At 40.9% G+C, this 20,721-nt stretch overlaps 1 protein-coding gene across 8 annotated transcripts in view; it reads left to right on the top strand.

Annotated features, from left to right (window-relative positions):
* LOC134803248 (zinc finger protein OZF-like) overlaps window positions 1-20,721 on the top strand; it is a 45,814-nt gene that overhangs the window by 22,223 nt on the left and 2,870 nt on the right. Inside the window, exon 5 of one of the 8 annotated variants that reach the window (XM_063775952.1) lies at window positions 14,714-15,837. The exons of 2 other annotated variants lie outside the window; for them this stretch is intronic. In XM_063775952.1, the coding sequence (XP_063632022.1) occupies window positions 14,714-15,795 (1,082 nt within the window). In that variant the 3' untranslated portion in view covers window positions 15,796-15,837. Of the gene's footprint in view, window positions 1-1,620; window positions 2,712-3,234; window positions 4,281-4,917; window positions 6,207-7,453; window positions 8,571-12,795; window positions 13,953-14,713; window positions 15,838-20,721 lie in introns of those variants that run through there. 5 more of the 8 variants (XM_063775949.1, XM_063775950.1, XM_063775946.1 and 2 more) reach the window with 5 other exon arrangements.

The following is a 20,721-nucleotide window of genomic DNA, read 5'->3' as shown; positions in this document are numbered from 1 at the left end:
ACGCGCGCAGCATGAGGGCCTATTTAGACGATGCGAGAACTCGCATGCGAGCTTCATTACATTGTGGGTTTTGATTGGTCGGTTGAATTGGACATAACCAACAGTCCGCAATGTAACTAAAATCGCAAAACAAGTTCGCGCGCCGTCTATATCAGCCCTAAGGGTTGGTAGTTCCGTAGCCTGCAGCACGTTTGCCCGATGTGTGGGGAGAGAGTTACCAGATGAAAGTGCAATTCATGGCGCAGACGGGACGCAACTGACGCAAGGACTTCCATTGTGAATTTTGTGGGAAAACTTTCATAAGCAATTTAATATTTATACCTCACGAATCACGAAGCATATTAATATTAGATTGTATTGTATCACCCCAAATCAGATGAAAAAGATGAAGTTGAAACGGAGACAGTCACGTGGACACAGTACGGGACAACAGTATTTGTAAAGTCTTTTACGCCTTTTCAATTATAAAATCATGACATTTTTATATTGTTTCATTTCCACTATACTATTAGCCTTTTAAGTTCATTATACTTAGCCTTAAGGATCTGTAACTGGTAGTACGGTTTAAAAATATACGTACTTACAATTTTTTACTTCGTCGTTTTATTGACTAGGTTCCTACCACTTGAATTTCTCAGAGACAGACTAGGCTTTCAAAATTGGTCTCTCTTTTAGTGTTGGTTAAGAATCGAATCCCCTGCTTCAAGACTCGACTCAGTTTTTCAGCCTGTAATAATTAAGACGAAACTTAATTTCTTTTCAAATCTTTAGAGACCCGAGTCTTTTGTAGAACTTGTATTATCAAAAATTTCTCATTTTTGTTACAAAAAAATTCATAACGTATTTGTTCATATTAAACTTATGAGTTGGGCGCACAAATCATACAATATCGCCTGTTGTGTAGCTGTTAATTTAGATAAAAACTACAACATTTTTGGCTGAGTCTTTATTCGGAAGCTCGAGTTCTTTTGCGTTGAGCTAAAAAAGACCCGAGAAACGACTCGTCTTTGGACTTAAATTACTCAGAAGTTTTACAAGCGCATTCTCGTAAAAACGAGCAGTGTTCTCCAAATTTAGACTCAAAAGACTCACAGATGACGATTGAACGTAAATGATGACACGCATGTTTAATATTTTAATTGTTATTGCCTTTTTCCTGTACATTATACAACATTGTATGTAAATGAATCCAATTGATACATTAATTTCCATGACCATGAGCAGCATATCTGCCGTTAAGAGATCTGTATCGAATATCGTTCGATTACTGTGAAAGTGATTCGATGGAATTATCGTCACCTTTCATTTCGCATTGCGATCTTGAACCAAGCTTACCATATACATAGTGCAGAAAACCGCACGAGTCAAAATAATATAACCCTCCTCGGCAGTCCTCTCGGTTTGAAGCAATCCAAGACTTACTTGACTTAATGTCCTATGTCCCCTAGATGGGGCAGAGGGCGTCTACAGTGCGACCATCTGGATTCGTCTTGAGCTTCGTGCTTGAGTTCACATGTCTTCCCAATAGCCTGCAATGATAGTCCGTCGCCAGGTCTGCTTTCGAGGGCAACGTATCATCCAAAATGGAAAATTCTAAGCAAAGCTCTCGTTTGGTTGCAGGTTCGAAATACCTGTCGCGAGCCGATACCAAACCAGAAGCTCGATGGACGCTCGAAACAAAACGGAGGAACATCGAGTCCGTCCTCTTATACAGCAACGTTATACCCTTTATCTGGCATCGCGGAAAATACAAGTGCTTCATCTGCATGGACACGCAGAAAAACCCCAACGAAATACTCTGCCACTACGAAACTCACGACTGCGTTAACTTACCCGTAGCCGTAAAAAAATACACTCGGCTGCGAGGCAACGCAGAAGCGGCGATCAAAGTTGATATCACAGATTTACATTGCAAGCTGTGCTCATCCAACGTGCAAGATCTCGACGAGCTCATACAACATCTTATTGACGATCACGACGTTGAATACGACCTCGACATACCGAACTGCTTCCTCCCGTTCCGACTGACGGGCACGCCCGCCTGCGGCACTTGCAACTTGGAATTTGATCTATTCGAGTATCTCCTACGACACGCGAACAGAGAACATCTAAAACACAGTTTCATTTGCGAGATTTGCGGGAAAAGTTTCTTTTCCGAACGATATTATTCTGTGCATTTAAAAGATTTCCACAAGGAAGGCGGTTACGAATGCGAATACTGTGGTTTGGTATTCTCCTCTAATCCGAAGAAAGCTCTCCACGAGCAGACTGCCCATCAAGCCAAAGTGTACAAGTGCTCGATTTGTGACGAAACTTTAAAGAGTTTCTATTTAAAAAACGTGCATTTGTCTGAAGTGCACGGGGTTGAAGAGAGAAGAATTAAATGCCCACATTGTCCGAAAGTATTTCCCCAGGACAATATAATGGTGCGGCATCTAAAGCGTGTTCATCAGAAAGTGAAAGAGCACGTTTGCCCGGTGTGTGGGGACATGTTCTTCGAGAGTTACCAGATGAAAGTTCACCTCATGGCGCACACGGGACGCAAGGACTTCCATTGTGATTTTTGTGGGAAAACTTTCATGAGGAATTCATATCTCGCGAAGCATATTAAATTGTACCACTCCAAGTCAGATGAAAAAGATGAAGTTGAAACGGAGACAGTAAAATGGACAGAGTACACACATAGTGTACAGTAGTGTTTTTGTAAAGTCTTTTATGCCTCATACAATTAAACAATCTTAATATTTTTATATTGTTTCATTTCTACTATTGGTACAAATATAATTTTAGTTATACTTCCATTAAATTTCATAGATACACGAGACACTGCCTACTGGTTTTCGACCCATGACGGCATATTATGAAATACTTATAATGCGAGTCTGACTACACCATCGTAACTTTAGAATGCTTTAATTATGCAATAATTAATTTTTCCTGATATAGCTTGAAAGCAAATCTTTATTCGCGTAGGTTTATGTTACCCGTAGGTATAACCAAGTTAGGCTAAATCATTGCTTTATGGAGAAACTGAGAAACATTTGCAAATAAAATTAATGAAGTAAAACTGCAATAATTAATGAAGTAGAACTGTAATATATACGATTTCTACCGCGTCTTCCTCTTAAACTATTTAATTGCATTGAGCTAGCCTAAACTAAAAACAACTGTGAAGTTCCCCTAACCCGGATTAAGAAGAGGGAGGCGACAATAAACGCTGCGCTTTCTTTACAGATGGCAAACCAAAGGATAAGAAGCACCAGAAAACCGCGCTTCGGCGCTACAAACTGTCTTTGATTCGGAGAAACGTCCACATCATTCTAGAGTATGGGAACGTGATGCCCTTCATGTGGGCGCGCTCCACCTACCTCTGCTTCTATTGCAAGCAGCCCGCCAAAGGTCCCGACGAACTAAGAGACCACATAGAGGCTATGCATCAATTTCTCGATCTCGACCAAATCCTAAGCATGAGGATATCAAATACGTGGGACAGTGAGGTCCCCGTCAAGCTGGACGTCAAAGACATATCTTGCAAACTTTGCATACAACCTATCTCTGATTTAAAAGGGCTCATTGACCATTTAATCCAAGTTCACGAAGCAGATTATGACACTTCGATTAATGACTGCCTTTTCTCCTTTGTACTCGGTAACGAAAAAGTTACATGTCCTATCTGTAACATACAATTCAACTACTTCGAGTACCTCCTACGACACGCGAACAAGCATCACCTCAACCACGACTTCACGTGCAACGTATGCGGAAAGTCTTTCCACCGCAAAAATGCCCTAGCGACACATTTCAATGACTACCACAAGGAAGGTGGCTACCCTTGTGACATCTGTGGCGTTGTCTGCACTACAGCCGCGAGACGGTACAACCACAAAAAGAACTACCATTTGATCGACCATTTGAAGTGTCCTTACTGTCTGGAGATTTCTAAGAGTAAATATTATAAGAACCTCCATTTGGCTACTGTTCACGGCGTAGAGAAATGTCGCAGCGAGTGCCCTCATTGCCAAAAGCTGTTTCCGCAGAAAGGAATAATGCTGGCGCATGTCCGACGGGTACATTATAAAGAGAGGAACGTGAAATGCGAGATCTGTAGCTACAAGTTCTTCAACAAGGCGCACTTGGACGCGCACATGGTGAAGCACACGGGCGGACAGATGTACACGTGCGATGTGTGTGGGAAAGCGTATCTGAGGAAGAGTACGCTGAAGGCTCATTTGAAGCGACACGTCGGCGGTCGCGTGAAAGTTTAATTAATCATGAAAATATAACCAATAAAATTATCTTTGTGAAATAATATTAAATGACTTACTAATATTAACTGTTAGTAAAGTACATACTGTAAATAGTTATGTAAAAAGTCAATTACATACTTGATCCATGCCTTTGTAACATACGTAGAACACCCGTATAGCGCGCTTAATACTGATTTTCATTATCAAACACATTGATGTTGCTCTATGACTTTTCTTTGTTGTCGTTGTAAAAAAAATATTAAATAGGTAAAGTATGCCTAGCTTTTACGAGAAAGTTTTCAGTTCAATTTTTGATGTAGGAATTGAGCTAATAGTAAGTCAATTACTTAATTCAACTTTACGGCGTATTTCCATGTCCATTGTTTGACTATACGTATCCGTTGAAATTGTTTTGAATATCATGTGATTATAGTCTTTAATTACCCACCTACTGTAAGAAGGTTAATTTCTAAACAAATATATTCGGTACCATTAAGTATCCTTTTTCATCTTTAAATTCATCCCTACTCATATGAACGCAGCTAAACCTATCACGATAAGCTTACGCGGCGAAAAGTTTTAAGAGACAGATTTCTATCATAAAACATATGACGATCGGAGGGCAGTGGGACAAAATCATGAGAAGCTAAATACGACCGTTTCTTTGCAGGTGCAAAAATCAGTTCAGTGGAGGATAAACATAAGAAAATGGAAATCAAACGTAAACAATTGATCAAACGGCGGAACGTAGAGTACGTGCTCCAGTACGGGAACGTGACGCCCTTCTTGTGGTACAAGGGCAAGTACCGGTGCTTCTACTGCACCGAGCCCATGAAGAACCCGGAGATTTTGCGCGAGCATACCGCTAAAGTCCACCAATTCGCCAACCTGGAGCTGGCCGTCTTCGACAGAACTAAAGACAACAGGAACAAAGATGCGGCGATCAAAATAGACGTCACCGGCATCTCATGCAAACTCTGCCCACAACAAGTTCCAGACTTGGAACAACTGATCTCCCACCTCATAATCGGTCATGATGCCGAGTACGATGTTAGCGTCCCTAACTGCCTGCTGCCCTTCCAACTTGACAAGGATAACCCCACTTGTCCAACTTGCAATATGAAGTTCGTCTTTTTCGAATACTTACTACGCCACGCCAATAAGTACCACTTATCCCATGAGTATATTTGTGATGTGTGCGGCACCAGCTTCCAAGGGGAGAATCATTTAAAGATGCACCATAGATACTACCATAGGGAAGGAGGGTATACCTGCGACTATTGCGACGTCAGCTTAACAACTCTGTCTAAAAAGATTATTCACGAGAAAAACGTCCATATGGTCAATTTGCTGAAATGTCCTCATTGTCCGGAAACTTTCAAAAGTCCTTATTTTAAGAAGCTGCATTTAGCCAACGTGCATGGTGTGGAAGAGTTGAAGATAAAGTGTCAATATTGTCCTAAAGTATTTCCACAGGAGAGCATCATGTCTCGGCATATGAGGAGAGTTCATTTAAGAGAAAGAAACGTGGAGTGTGAAGTTTGCGGCGAAAAGTTCTTCGGACCCTACGACGTGAAGCTTCATATGCTGAAACACAGCGGGGAGAAGGCTTTCATCTGCTCCGTCTGCGGCAAGAAATTCTCTAAAAAAAGCAATTTAAACTCCCACTCTGCTATGCATACTGGCAAAAAAGCATACACCTGCAATATATGCAACAAAGCCTTCGCATATCACACCAACCTCACGATGCACATTAAGAGCATGCATCAGAACAACGAGCTCAAGGAAGATCATATCACAGAAGAGTTAGTCACAGAAGATCAGAGCACGGAAGTTGTGGAAGTTTATGCACATACACAGGAGTTTATACATGATGATTTAGAAGGCGCTGAAGTAGTCGGGACGTACGTCGTCCAATAATTAATTAAATCATGGTTTCGGATGATTTTTGTTACTATGGTATTGTAGTTAAAGTAGCTACCTATCGATTATTTATATTTAATAAATATCGCTTCTAAAAGTTTTTTTTTCATTAATAATAAGTAGGTATAGGTATATATATAAAACTAACTCAAACTTAAATGCTGCAAGGATAACTTCTCTATTGCCTGTCCTCTACATTTCTACTTTTTTTTGATACTCATCATGAATCTTGTGCATCAGTTTACTTTCTTCTTTGACTCGTTACTAGTATATATATCTTCGTTATAATAATAATATGATTCTCAGGACTCTGCCTCTGGCTTGCCTTAGCCGGCCGGCCAGAGTGGAGTAGTTAGAGCTATAAGCTCCAGGGGTGGAAGTGAAATATGCATAAGACGCGAGTTGGCACAGTGGTTGGTAACAGCCACTGGGTAGAAAGTGGCGCAAAGCTCTCGACACCGATGTTGCCCTTGAGCCATCCTAGATGTCGCTTTTTGTGTGGGCCCATCTAGTAAGGGCGAGTCACCGTCTGCCGGAAATAAAATTGCATACCGTTTTATTAGGCAGGCGTCCGGTTTTTTACCCCATAGTACCTACTCAGTACTTAGTCCATCGCTTTCACCCAATAACCTAGTTCATTTTAGATTCCATCCTCTTAATAGCCCTTACACCCTGGCGGGTGCTGCCTCTGCGTGCGTCCCATGCCACGTGCAAGGGCAGCCTCCGCTCGGTGTACCCCTTACATTTCATTAAAGTGTCAAAAGGGCCTCTACGTGTTGGCTTCGGCTCCGCGCTCGCCTCCCAAAGGTCCGGAACACCATTGTTCCGTGATGGGAAAGACATATGATTACTTTATTCAGTTTACTAAATAGGATCCATTCGTTACATAGTGACTTAAAATCTATTGTTAATATTTTGAATAATAAATTAATTAAAATAACTGCCCATGATCATCAATTTGTTAATATGCTTATGCATAGGAAAACCAGGTTTTCCTACAAACATTTTTAGGATGTCGTTAGAGCTGCTACGCATTTACTATCTGGCGAGGTTCGTGGAACCCCAGATGGGTTGCGTGCCTCCGCATACATTTAGAAGCTCTACAGAAACGGGCAATTTCAACAACCCTAAAGCCATTATTATTTTGAAGCCTCCAGGCACTGAGCGCCTTCTGAGTGCAGATTGTATACGCAGCTCGTATAGAAACTAAGAACGCTTTAAATAGCGTGATTTTAACTTGAGCCCGAGTTATAAATCCGTAAATTGGACTACTCTCTTTCCAGGGACCAAACGAAGGAGGGCATACGAGACTTATTTGGAACGACTCAGTACTGTCCGGAAGAACATACTCTACTTGCTGCGCTACGGAAACGTACTACCGTTCCACTGGAACACTAAGGGATTTAGCTGCTTCTATTGTGCGAAATCTATGAAAGACTGCGACACATTAAGAGAACACACATTGGCCAAACACACTTCAGTTGACCTAGAAACATTTATACCCCAAAGAATTGTAACAAAAAATGTACCAGTGAAAATAGATGTGTCGGAGTTGGCTTGCAAAGAATGCTCTGAACCTCTGAGCAGCGTAGAGGAACTTATAGCACATATTATATCTATCCACGGAGAATTGTATGACAATTCAGCCGGAGTCTGCGTTTTCCCATTCATTCTCAACAAGGACATAATGCAGTGCTTCTTATGCGTAAACCGATACGACAACTTTCCATCCATGGTCTCACATATGTACAAGGAGCATATAGCGCACCATTCCATCTGTCAAGTGTGTGGTCTCAGCTTCATAGACAAAGTACGTCTCTCTAGACATATAAACAACTGCCATCTAGGCCACAAATGCAAAATTTGCGAAAAAATCTTCGACGCCTCACACAAACTCGACAGACATAAGGAAAGGATTCACGGTCACACGAAAACGCACGAATGTAACTTATGCAGCGCGAAATTCGACAACGATTACCAAGTGAAGGTTCATCTAGGAAAAGTGCACAATGTAGAGAAATATAGAATTAAGTGTGAGCACTGTCCAAAGATCTGTACTACCAAAGGAGCAATGCTACTTCACGCTCAGTCTATGCATTCCGATGTTAGGTATGAATGCGATCTTTGCGAGTACAAGACCGCTATAAAATGGATGATAAAGCTTCACAAACGCAAGCATTTCGGGGAAAGGGACTACGCCTGTAGCATTTGCGATAGGCTGTTTGGTAGGTCGAGTAACTTGCGAGCTCATATGAAGGTGCACACGGGCATATTCGGCCGCGTGTGCCGGTGGTGCAAGAGAGGGTTCACGGATTTGGAGGCGCTGGAGAAACATGAGAAGGAGTCTCATTACTATACCAACTACGTATAACTTTTATCTATAAATATGTAGCTTTTCAATAACGACTCGTCGTTCCTTCATGATATCGTATAAACAAAACTCACCATGTGACCAATGCCTAGGTTTATTTGAGTTCTGAGCTCCTTTTGGCATAAATATATGATAACAGGCTTGATCGGCACCTTGTCCCATAATTCTATTTTTAAATATTTGTTTGTATGACGTATGACTAGAAAAGGAAAGAATACTCATAACATAAGTAACTGTCTAATTTGTCTCAAACACATAATTTTTATAATTACGCATAAAGGCTAATCCTTAGAAGCCCTTGTGTCGTGCAACTCGTGGACGTACTTTCCAGGGGTCACCAATTTGTTTCTTCAGGGCTCCGGTTCTTAAAATAAAATGACCATCGCGGTCCGTGTTTCCTTAAGTTTATTAAAAAGCAAAAAAATAAAATAGGTCGGCGGTTCGGATGCGGACCTCGGTCCGCTATTTGGTGACCCCTATTTTATAGTGTATTTGAAGACTTCTCTATCTTACCTTATGGGTAGGTGATGAACTGATGAGATCTTACTCTCCTGAGTCCTGAAGTAGTTGAGGTAGGTGACCATTTGGCAGTCGGGAGACTCGGGCACCCCCTTGTAATAAGTCCTGATTTACAAGGGGGTGTCCGAGCCTCCCGACTGCCCAATGTACCCCTACCTCCCCTACCTATGTTAGGTTGTGTATGTTATTTTCTTGAGATTAAATTCGTTCTTTGAAACTGTTCATACTCCTAATAAAACTATAGCAACAATTTTCTGGCGGGATACAGTGATTTTTTTGTTTATGTTCGATTTTCTATCGAGCAAAATTTATTCAGAGTCAGAAATTTTACTAGGGACTTTACTAATTGAATAATTTATATGATAACATGCAGTTAGCACGCATTATACAACAGCACCCTCTAGTTGTGACTTCCCTAAAATGTAGTTACTTATCAAAATCGGTTCGGTCCATGATGTCTAATTCCCTAAATGTCTAGTCGAGTTACGTCAATTCCCCGAATGTCTAGTCCTCATAAGTCCATTTACTGAAACGACTAGTGTCCACAAGACTAATTCCCCGAATGTCTAGTCATCATACGTCAATTACTTTTTAGTCGTTGGCTATTAGTCTACATCGCAAACGGGCTAGAACGCAAAATGACCACATTATTTTTTCTGTTTTATCTTAACTTTATAGCGATGTCGACGGAGCCCCGCATGCGGCCCGCGAACCTCTCTCTTCCGGCCCGCGAGCCTCCCTGGCTATTTTGTATGTAATATTGACAAATGACAATGTCTGATAAAGTCATAAATATTAACAAAGTGCGGCACGCGACCACTTCGTTGACTGCTGTGGCCCTTGGATGCTAAAAGGTTGCCGACCGCTGAACTAGACGATCAGGAAAATAGATATACGTGGAAATAGACAATCAGGGAAATAGTCATTCGGGGAAACAGACATTTAGGGAATTAGACATCATGGACCGAACCGGTCTATTCCTTTGATGAACTTTTTAAAGTTACGTTAATTATTTTGTAATAATTTATCTTATGCCTAACCTAAGCTACGTAAGTTATTGGCAGAAATGTAATGTTACTTGTGATATTAAAAGGTTTTCAAATATGTCAACATTTTATTTTATTACTCGAGCTCACTACATTTTGAACGCTTTTTTGCATTTTTCGTTCAAACAAGGATAACAGCTTATAAACATTTAGGTAAGTACTTAAAAACAGTCTCTTTCCTATACAACGTGTTCACGAGGAACTCGAAATTTCCCATTTCTGAAATAAAATTTTCTTTTGTACCCTATAAAATTTTCCTGAAACTTTTTTTTTCAACTTTAACTAACTTTCCGTGATTCCGAATATCACTACACCTTATAAAACAAAGTCTCAAAGTCGTCTGTCTGTTTGTGTGTTTGTTTGTATGTTCGCGATAAACTCTAAAACTACTTAGGTACTGAACGGATTTTCATGCGGTTTTCACTTATCAATTAAGTGATTCTTGAGGAAGGTTTAGGTGTATAATTTGCTAACCAGTGCGAAGCCGGGGCGTGTCGCTAGTGTTAAATATGTATTATATGTACATACTCACTAAACCACAATAAGTACTACCAATTAGATATTTTACTACTGAACCATAAGTAGTAATTCTTCTGGACTACAATTATCAAGAGCGGTGGTGGCCGAGTGGATATGACGTCCGACTTTCAATCCGGAGGTCGCGGACTATACATATATTATTATACTCTTTGGTCGCGGGTTCAAATCCTGGCTCGTACCAATGAGTTTTTCGGAACTTATGTACGAAATATCATTTGATATTTACCAATAGCTTAGGAAACCTGCATACATCTGCGAAGAAATTCAAAGGTGTATGTGAAGTCCCCAATCCGCATTGGGCTAGCGTGGGGACTATAGCCCAAGCCCTCTCGCGCATGAGAGGAGGCCTGTGCCCAGCAGTGGGACGTATATAGGCTGAAATGATGAATGATGATGATGACAATTGAGTCGCTTATTAACTTCGAACTCGGGTAAATCCATCTGTCAGATTATGCGATTTTGGTATTAAGAAAAGGTAAAAGGTAATATTTGCTGAGAGGGTCGAATGGATTTACCCGAGTTTGAAGCTAAGCGACACAATTATCAATATGATGAGGTATGGAATATAAATAGTTAGCTACTGTCGCTTACATGTTGTGTTCAGTGATAATCGTAGAACTAAACGTTTTCTGCCTAATTTTGAGCCTGATTTGTCTCAATTTCTAATAGATCCGCACCGAAGCTCGAATGCAATCAGAGTGCAGAGATGGCGACAGAGAAAGGCCTTGGACGACCCAGACTTCAAGAAAACGGAATGCGAGAGGATTAAGAAGTTACAGAAGAAGAAAAAAGAAAAGTTGACTACGATCGAAGAGGAAGAACTTAGAGTGCGAAAGAGACAGCAGAAACGGTTGGAACGGGAGAGGAAACGGCTTCATAAACTGGCTGAAGCCAGATCAAATGAACGTCAGACGTAGTTTTGAGATAACTTCTGATATTCAGCCTTTTAAGTGTATTCAAATTCAAACCTACAAAAACGATTAAAGTCCGCCTCAGCTAACTTTGCAAAACAAAGTGAAGGAGTGTCGCTATAAACGTCATATTTTCATAGATATTTGATATTAATGATATTGCCACAATTAATCATTGCAAATACCATGCAGAGTTAGTTTGGTCCGACTCCACTGTCGTCGTTATTTTGTTAGAATTTCTTTTACTCGTAAGCTACATAAGTAGGTAATTAGTAGAAATATTTATTGTGATATGTAAGTATCTATTAAATAATTTACAAATATTGTTATGATTTCTTTTAATTTCAATGTCTAGATGCCTACCCCTACTTTCGACTAAAGTTTGCAGTCTGATTTACCAAGTGCATTTGCACGAAGTAATATTGCTATTAAGACTTAACCATTTCAGCTCAAAACTTCATGTCTGAAATGCATTGTTTCATTTTACTTTGGATTTTAGGCATGATATCACAAACATATTAGCCAATAACACAAACATTATTTTAGATTAACTCAGTTTACTAGTGGAACGATTTTGAGCAGAGTTCAAAACTCTATTTACTTACACAAAATATATTATGAACCTCATCATGCTCATGATGCTCATCTACAAAAATGGCGAAATATAACTTTGTATCTGACAAGCTAAGTTGTTAATTTATTACTTATTTAAAGCCTAGCCTAACCCACGTATGCGCTAGATTAGGGGTCTCCAAATCCCGGCCCGCGGGCCAAATCCGGCCCGCGACGCGTTCCAATCTGGCCCGCCGACACCCAAAGCGAGTGCCCACTGTCCGGCCCGCGCGAGCCAGGCTCCAGGGGTTCAGCATTCATTGAGAGTGGAACTGTTCCTAACAGCAGCAACCAGATACCCTCCCCCGGTGCAATAACCGACGGTGGCCCGCTCGAAAATTTCTGACGCGCAATATGGCCCTCAGCTAAAAAAGTTTGGAGACACCTGCGCTACCTAGATTAACGATATAATTTAAACCAATTATCTATTAGGCACGTTACAAGAAAATAGTGAAAACGTTAAGTTTTTAGGCAAACAGATACCAGTTTCAGAGAACTTCAGTTACATATCTCAAATATCATAACTAGACAGCAAAAGTTACCATGATATGACCAACGACATGCATGAAACTAGGAATTAAGTATAAAGCCGCAATGTAACGAAGCAAGACCAATTTTAATTTCAGGCGACGTAAGACCACAGAAACAGTCCAAACTGACCAAACCGGACTCGGACTCACAAAGCGACGAGGAACAAGTGACGAGCGCCAACAAAACGCTCACACCCAAAGAGAAAAGGAAGATCTTTCGAAACAACGTCGTCCAAGTCCTAGTCAAGTCCACCGTCATGCCCTTCAGGTGGCTCAAGAGTTCCTACCGCTGCTTCTACTGCTACGACATCTTCCAAGAGGCTTCGGACTTGAAGAACCACCAACAAGTCCACACAGGCGACGAGATCAAGGAGCAGGCCATGAGCAACTTCTGGGAACCTGTGGTGTACATCGACATATCCAATTTAAGTTGCAGACTTTGTACGGATAACGTAGTGGACTTGTACGATTTAATAGACCATCTAGTCTCAAAACACGGAGTAGTGTATAACAAAGATGTCGGCACCTGTATGGTGGCATTTAAGCTGGACAATTTCTCAGTCACCTGCCTCGCATGCGGCCTAGGCTTCTACACATTCGGACCTTTACTACACCACACCAACAAAGACCATAAAGGAACCTCGGCTATTCTCTGCGACATATGCGGCCAGCATTTCAAAGATGCCAATTTACTTAGACTACACATAAAAACTGTCCACGAAAACACGGGACTCCTTTGCCCTGAATGCGGCGAAAAATTCGAAACCCGAGCCAAGTTAAAAACTCACCAGAAAAACCATCACGACATGGAGAAGAAATATAAGTGTCTCGTCTGCTCTCTAACTTTCCAGAGCCACTATAAAAGGTCCAGGCACATGGCAGCAGAACATAAAAATCGACAAGAAGTAAAGTGCCTCCATTGTCCAAAAACTTTCGTGTTCAGAAGCATGATGATGACGCACTTAAGAGACACCCACCTAAAAGTCCGGAACCATGTGTGCGGAGTGTGCGGGTGGAAGGCTTTCAACAGCAACAGATTGAAGAACCACATGTATAAGCATAGCGGAGAGAAGAATTTTAAATGCACGGCTTGTGACAAGGCGTTTACTACGAAGAAGATCATGAAGGCTCACTGCGCGAGGATGCATAAGAATGTCCCTGTTATGAACGCTTGTGAAGACTATGTAGGGTATTAACCTTTGCAAAAAATAATATAGCGCCCTCTGTTTGGTTTAATTACACCATAACACTTATTTAAAAATCACCGCTTTTTTAGATATCACTAATCCTTTACAGAAAACGGGAACTAAATCTGGTAGTATGATATTATGCTGAGGTATTAATTCTTTCAATCCATTCTGGCAATGGCATTGGTGTTACATAAAATTAAATTTAGAATCGATTAGACCTAGGGTCCTGAAAATACTAAATACAGTATTGATTTTCACAACTAGGTAGGTCAAATCAAACCCAATTTACCCGTTTCGCAGTTAACATTCATATTGTTATCGGGAATATCGGGCTAAAGATCGATATTTAGGTATATCGTAACTTAGCGATGCTTTTTTTGGCAACTGAATGATATAAGCAACTTATTTATTAAAATCTCATTATAATTTTAAGACTAGGTTAAAAATTAGGACGCTTGGTATATTTTAGTACTGCTAGAGTTAACGATAAACGATGTATGGATTCAATTATTGTTGAATAAATTCATTTAGGACTAAATCGTAGTTTTATTTACGTATTTTAAGTGAAACAGATCGATGAGCTATCGAAGCTTTCGCTTTTCTCGATAACAGTAGTTTCTAACATTTAAGAAAACAATAACCACTTAAAAATAGTTATGTAGATATTTAAGTAGTACCTACAGTACTCAATGTGTTGATCTGATACAGTAGAGTACTTAATATATTGATCCGTGAAAAAGTCCAGTTGCCAACTTAATGCGTAAGCAAAATAAGGCAAGAAACTCGAGCATATTAAAACAACTACCTTACAATTTCCCTTTCAGACGCCACTGTGCCAAGTGATCACTTCGAGCGCGCCCGAAAGAGACAGCTACTGCATCAGATCATACACTACTCCACCGCCATGCCGTTCCGGAGAGCCGCGAACATTTACAAGTGCTTTTACTGCTACAAGAACATTAACAAGGCCAGCGACCTCAGAGAACACCACGACAGCCACGTAGACGATGGACTCAAGTTCAGAACCGTCAAGAGATGCGCCATCCAGTTCCCAACCTGCTTAGACATCACCGATCTGAAGTGTAACCTGTGCCACATGGACTATGACGACTTAAAGACATTCCTCATTCATCTGCAGGAGGACCATAAAAAAATATTCTCCATCGAAGCGACGAAACACATTGAATGCTACAAAATATCAGACGGCAACATGAAATGTCTAATCTGCGACGAAACCTTCGAGTACTTCTACCCCCTGCTGATTCACACGGTGAGATCGCACAGGGAAAGTGTGCTGAAATGCGAAACGTGCGGCCAGAGCTTCAGCTGCAAATACGGTCTGAAAAAACACCAAACAACCCACGAAACTCCAGAAATCTACCCATGCAGACATTGCGAGAAGACATTCACATCGACACATAACAGGCGGGAGCACGAAAAGAGAATTCATGACGAGAAGGCGAGGAAGTGCCATATCTGTGGGGAGATACTGGGCAGCACATTCAAGAAGGCAATGCACTTGGAAAACGTCCACAACGTGATGGGAGAGTTCAAATGCGAAACCTGCCCGAAAACCTTCCGGCTTCGCAACCATTTAGTCAGCCACGTTCAGCGCGTACATCTGAAGGAGAGGAACAAAGTCTGCATGGTCTGCGGGGACAAGTTTTACAATAACAATTTGCTTAAATTGCACATGGTGAGACACAGCGACGAAAAGCCATTCGAGTGCGAGATATGCAATAAGAAATTCACGAGGAAAAAGGGTTTGGATATACATGTGCGTACGCACACGGGAGACAAGAGGTGCGTGTGTCAGATGTGCGGCGCGGCGTTTGTGCAGACGACGAGTTTGAAGCTGCACTTGAGAGTGCATCACGGGATAGAGAAAAAGACGGAGCCGAACTAAAGTTTTGACTGACAAAATATAGACATACTGCATATTTTAATAGGTACCTCATCATCATCATCATTTCAGCCTATATACGTCCCACTGCTGGGCACAGGCCTCCTCTCATGCGCGAGAGGGCTTGGGCTATAGTCCCCACGCTAGCCCAATGCGGATTGGGGACTTCACATACACCTTTGAATTTCTTCGCAGATGTATGCAGGTTTCCTCACGATGTTTTCCTTCACCGAAAAGCTAGTGGTAAACATCAAATGATATTTCGTACATAAGTTCCGAAAAACTCATTGGTACGAGCCAGGATTTGAACCCGCGACCTCCGGATTGAAAGTCGGACGTCATATCCACTCGGCCACCACCGCTCCTATAATAGGTACCTATAACACAATAAATAATAGTACTAGTTACAGAAGACTCACTCTCTAACAAAGCGCTTCCGTTACGATCAGGACAGATATGGCCGCTAGGTAGCGACAGCGCCACGCGCGGCTTATGGCTAGCCATCAAAATTTGTGTGGAACGGATGTACTTTTAGCTACCTGTAGCAAAGCGACGAAATCGCAGAGTGAGCCACGCCTGCCTATAAGTAAATTTGTGGGTAGAAAATTGTTTAAGTACTTTAATTGTTAATAAGTATACAAAATTGAGAGGCTTGCATGCAGCTTGCAATGTACAGCAAGCATGCTTGCGCATTCGCTAGATCTGGGCGCACATTCAAGGTTTAATATTTTCAATAGATTATTCTGACGTCATAAGTATCTAAACTTATATTAGGTATATTAAGCACTTCAGATGAGCGTTTGATCCGATATTATAATAATAATATATATTTCATTGAACTATTACTAAATGTTGGGACAACGCGAGGAAGTTGAACATAAATATCCATCTATATTTGACTAGTTTTTTTTTGTCTAGTTATCTAGGGAAACCTATAATTAGCCATACTGCGGTATACATTAGCATAACTTACAAACTTGTATCACTGATGATATATTAATAAATACATATAAACATAGGTAAGCTCGTTTTATGGTCAACATTCTCCTCATGCACCTACTGATAAATTACCATATCCGTACAGTCAGATGCCCAAACATCGCCTGTTAACTGGCAATTATTAAATTTTAATTATTAATTTTTTTTTTCATACAATATATATACAGTGGTACTACTAAACGAAATTAATAACTAGCTTAAATCTAAAATAATAAGTTTACGCCATAAAGTCCCGTATTCTTTTAAATTATGAGTGAATTCTTAAATTTAATTCCAAAGTCATAAGACATTAGTGAGGTCCACAGATGCTAAGTGTTGTTGGTAGGTAGGCTCACTACCATGTACCTACTATAGTAGACGCAAACCAAACTGACGACCGGGGTCGGGGTCGGGGTCATTCACGCTCGCGTGGTCCAAGGTAGGGTGAGAGAGATAGAGATATGACCCCGGTCGTCCGTTTGGTTTGGGTCTACTATAGGCTAAACCCAAGATTTATTGATTGTCCTAAATGAGTACCTATAGTGTAACTAAAACAATTTTTAATTTTTCGAATTTGAGAGCTACACGAGATGGCGCTGCACGATTCTGAACGATATGCAGTAACTGGTAATCAAAATTTGACGTTTCACACCTTAGGGTATTCCACATGTCCAATTTCTTTATCCAATGTTAGTGCGTCTCATTTTCTCATTAAAGCAAAATGTGAGACGTAATACACATTGGACAAATAAATTGGACATGTGGAATACCACAATATACATGGCGCAGCACACGGCCATGTTTCTCGACTGTCATGTTAGGGGGCATAATTTTTTCTTCGGCTTTACCTCTCTATTACTATGAATAACTCTTAGGCTAAACGGTTGTCTAAATATGAATGACGTCTCAGAATAAATAATGGTACTAGGTACAGATGACTCACTCTCTAACAAAACGCGTCTGTTACGATCAGGACAGATATGGCCGCTAGGTGGCGACAGCGCCACGCGCGGCTTATGGCTAACCACCAAAGTTGGTGTGGATGTCCAATTTGTTTGTCCAATGTCCGTGCGAGCATAAGCAAAATGTGAGACGCAATACACATTGGACAAAGAAATTGGATAGGTGGAATACCACAATATAAATGGCGCAGCACAGCACGGCCATGTTTCTCGACTGTCATGTTAGGGGCACAGTTTTTCTTCGGTTTTATCCATGGTATAATAATATACTCCGCCTGGTACTCTGTTCCGACCACGTGACTGACACAAGCCTACGTCATCATGCGACAGCGCTATATGATAATATGCAATAGCGCTATACAAAGTGGCAATGTTATTGTGACGTAGGCTTGTATCACTCTGGGAAGAGAAGCCCATGTTTTATTAGATTGGTTTTACCTCTCTATTACATTGAAAAACTCTTAGGCTAAACGGTAATCTAAATACTAATGGCGCATGATGGACGTATCTACTATGATATGATATGAATCCACGTGATACCATGAACGTCTCTTTTTAACACCGCACGACTGAAAGAGAAACACTGTCGACCTAGTTAATTACGACCATCCGTATTGGTTTAAGTAGATTAGGGTCGCAGGCGTGTGAGAGATAGATATCACAAGAGATAGAGGTCGTGCCTCTTGCTTGGCAAGTTTTCCTCCTTATCAAAGGAAATCAAACTTTAACCTGCGGGCGGAGCACGGTTCCATTATTATCGCCTATCACTATGCGCGTCCCTTTCTCACTTACATACTTGTTAGAACGTGACAGGCATGGTGACAAGCGATAAAAACGCGACCGTGCTACGGGGACTGATATGAATAGAGTACATTTTATTTATTGATTTTCCTTGTGTAGGTTTAACCGCGCAAGACCCAAGCCACTTTTTGCGCTTTTGAACTCGAATTTAATCAGTACTTGTACAAGTACGCGGGGACTTACGAGGAATACGAGGATAAAAAAAACAACGGGTTGCACTCCGGGAGTGCCGGCAGAAGTGAAAACTCAATGACATTGTAACAGTTTTTCGATCAGGTCACGTGTCCGTCTTACGAAGCGTCTTACGCTGTCGCGAGTTTAACATTTTTTCCCCATCACAAAAAGTGCACAGCGCCGCTAAAGAAGTTTTCACTTCAAAAATTTTGAGTAGAAAGTGATACATTTATTTTAACAGACCGCTATTGTCCCTTGGAGGACGATCGCGAATAACAACACAAAAAAAAGTTGATCCACCCTCAAACGGCACTTTACTTGCAGGGCCGACTGTGGACCCTGCCGCCGAAACACGTCGCATGAGGAAACTCCTGCTCGACATCCTACAGAACTCCACAGCTATGCCCTTCACGAGGTGGGGCAACACGTACAAATGTTTCTTCTGCCAGAAAATCTTCCATAATGCCAGCGGTTTAAAAAATCACACCAACACTCATGTAGACCTCGAGCAGAAACGTAGAACTGTCAATCGATGTGGAGATAGTCTGAGAAGCTTTATCAAACTAGATGTTACTGAGTTAAAATGTAAAAAATGCGACAGCGAATTTAACTCGTTAAGAAACCTCTTAACTCATTTGACGGAAGTTCACAACGAAAAACTGGATATGGAAGCTTTAAAGTATATAGACAGCTACAAATTATCAGACAGTGAAATGAAATGTCTAATTTGCGACGAGAATTTTCAATATTTCAATCAGCTACTCCTGCATACGTTGAGAATGCACAAAGTGAGGCAGTTCATGTGTGAGACCTGTGGCGTCAGCTACGCTACCAAAAAAAGTTTAGCTAAACATTACCAAAGCGCTCACGAAACTAATCAGAAAACATATACCTGCAAGCAATGCGGCAAGAACTTCGCGACTCGGCACAAACGTGATAATCATGAGAAGCGAATACACGATATGAAAGCTAGCACATGTGATATTTGTAACCAAACCTTAGGCAGCGCGTTTAAAAAGTCAACCCACTTGGCCAACGTCCACAATGTTAGGCAGTCTGAGTTCAAATGCGACAGTTGTCCTAAAGTCTTCTTGCTTGCTTGCCACAATAGGAGGATACACATCAAAGAAAGAATTAAAGTTTGCGACGTGTGCGGTGACCAATTCTTTGATGATCATCATCTGAAGTTGCACAAAGTTAAACACAGCGACGCAAAGCCTTACGAGTGCGATATCTGCACGAAGAAGTTCCCTCGAAAAAAGGCCCTGGTGATACACACGAGGATACACACGGGAGACAAGCCGTGCGTGTGTCAGGTGTGCGGGGAGGCGTTCGTGCAGACCACCAGCTTGAAGCTGCACGTGCGGGTGCATCACGGGATTGGGAAGAAACAGTCGAAGTGAAGTCACGTGCGTGGATCAACTAAATGAGTTAAGAATCGTTTAATGACATCATTTCTTATCTTTAAATGTCTATACATAAGTGTAAAGAAAATAAACATCTGTACCTTTTTAGTCGACGTATTACCATTTACGTACTAGCTATTTATTTGGCAGTGGGGTTTGGTATAGCTACGTACTAAGGTGTCGGGAGTACTGTATCTAAATAAAAGTTTAGACGCCGGAAAAATAATTAATCTATATTAACACTACTCATAAACTAAAGTAACAAAAATTATTCAACAAGTAGGGATTTTATACTCAATCAAAATAATTAGGTAGATCTTTGTTTTATAATGATATTGAAGCCAGAACCAAGTTACCAGTTGAACTATAATACCTATTGTATATCACTACTCTCTCTTTTTTTTTTTTTCTTTGTGGTGCAATAAAGTGTATTTACTTTACTTTACTTTACTTTACTTTACTTTACTCGTAAGTTTACAAAATGTATCTACTTTTGGCTACACGTATTCAACGTTTTGTTTTTAAAAAGTGCAACAGTGAACATTAATTATGTATTGCGTAGGTACCTTTGGACTTTCCGTATATAAAATACCTTTCTGAGCTATCCA

The sequence above is a fragment of the Cydia splendana genome, chromosome 26, assembly GCF_910591565.1.
Source record: "Cydia splendana chromosome 26, ilCydSple1.2, whole genome shotgun sequence".
Taxonomy (NCBI): Eukaryota; Metazoa; Arthropoda; class Insecta; order Lepidoptera; family Tortricidae; genus Cydia; species Cydia splendana.
This window is presented reverse-complemented; position numbering and strand designations above follow the sequence as displayed.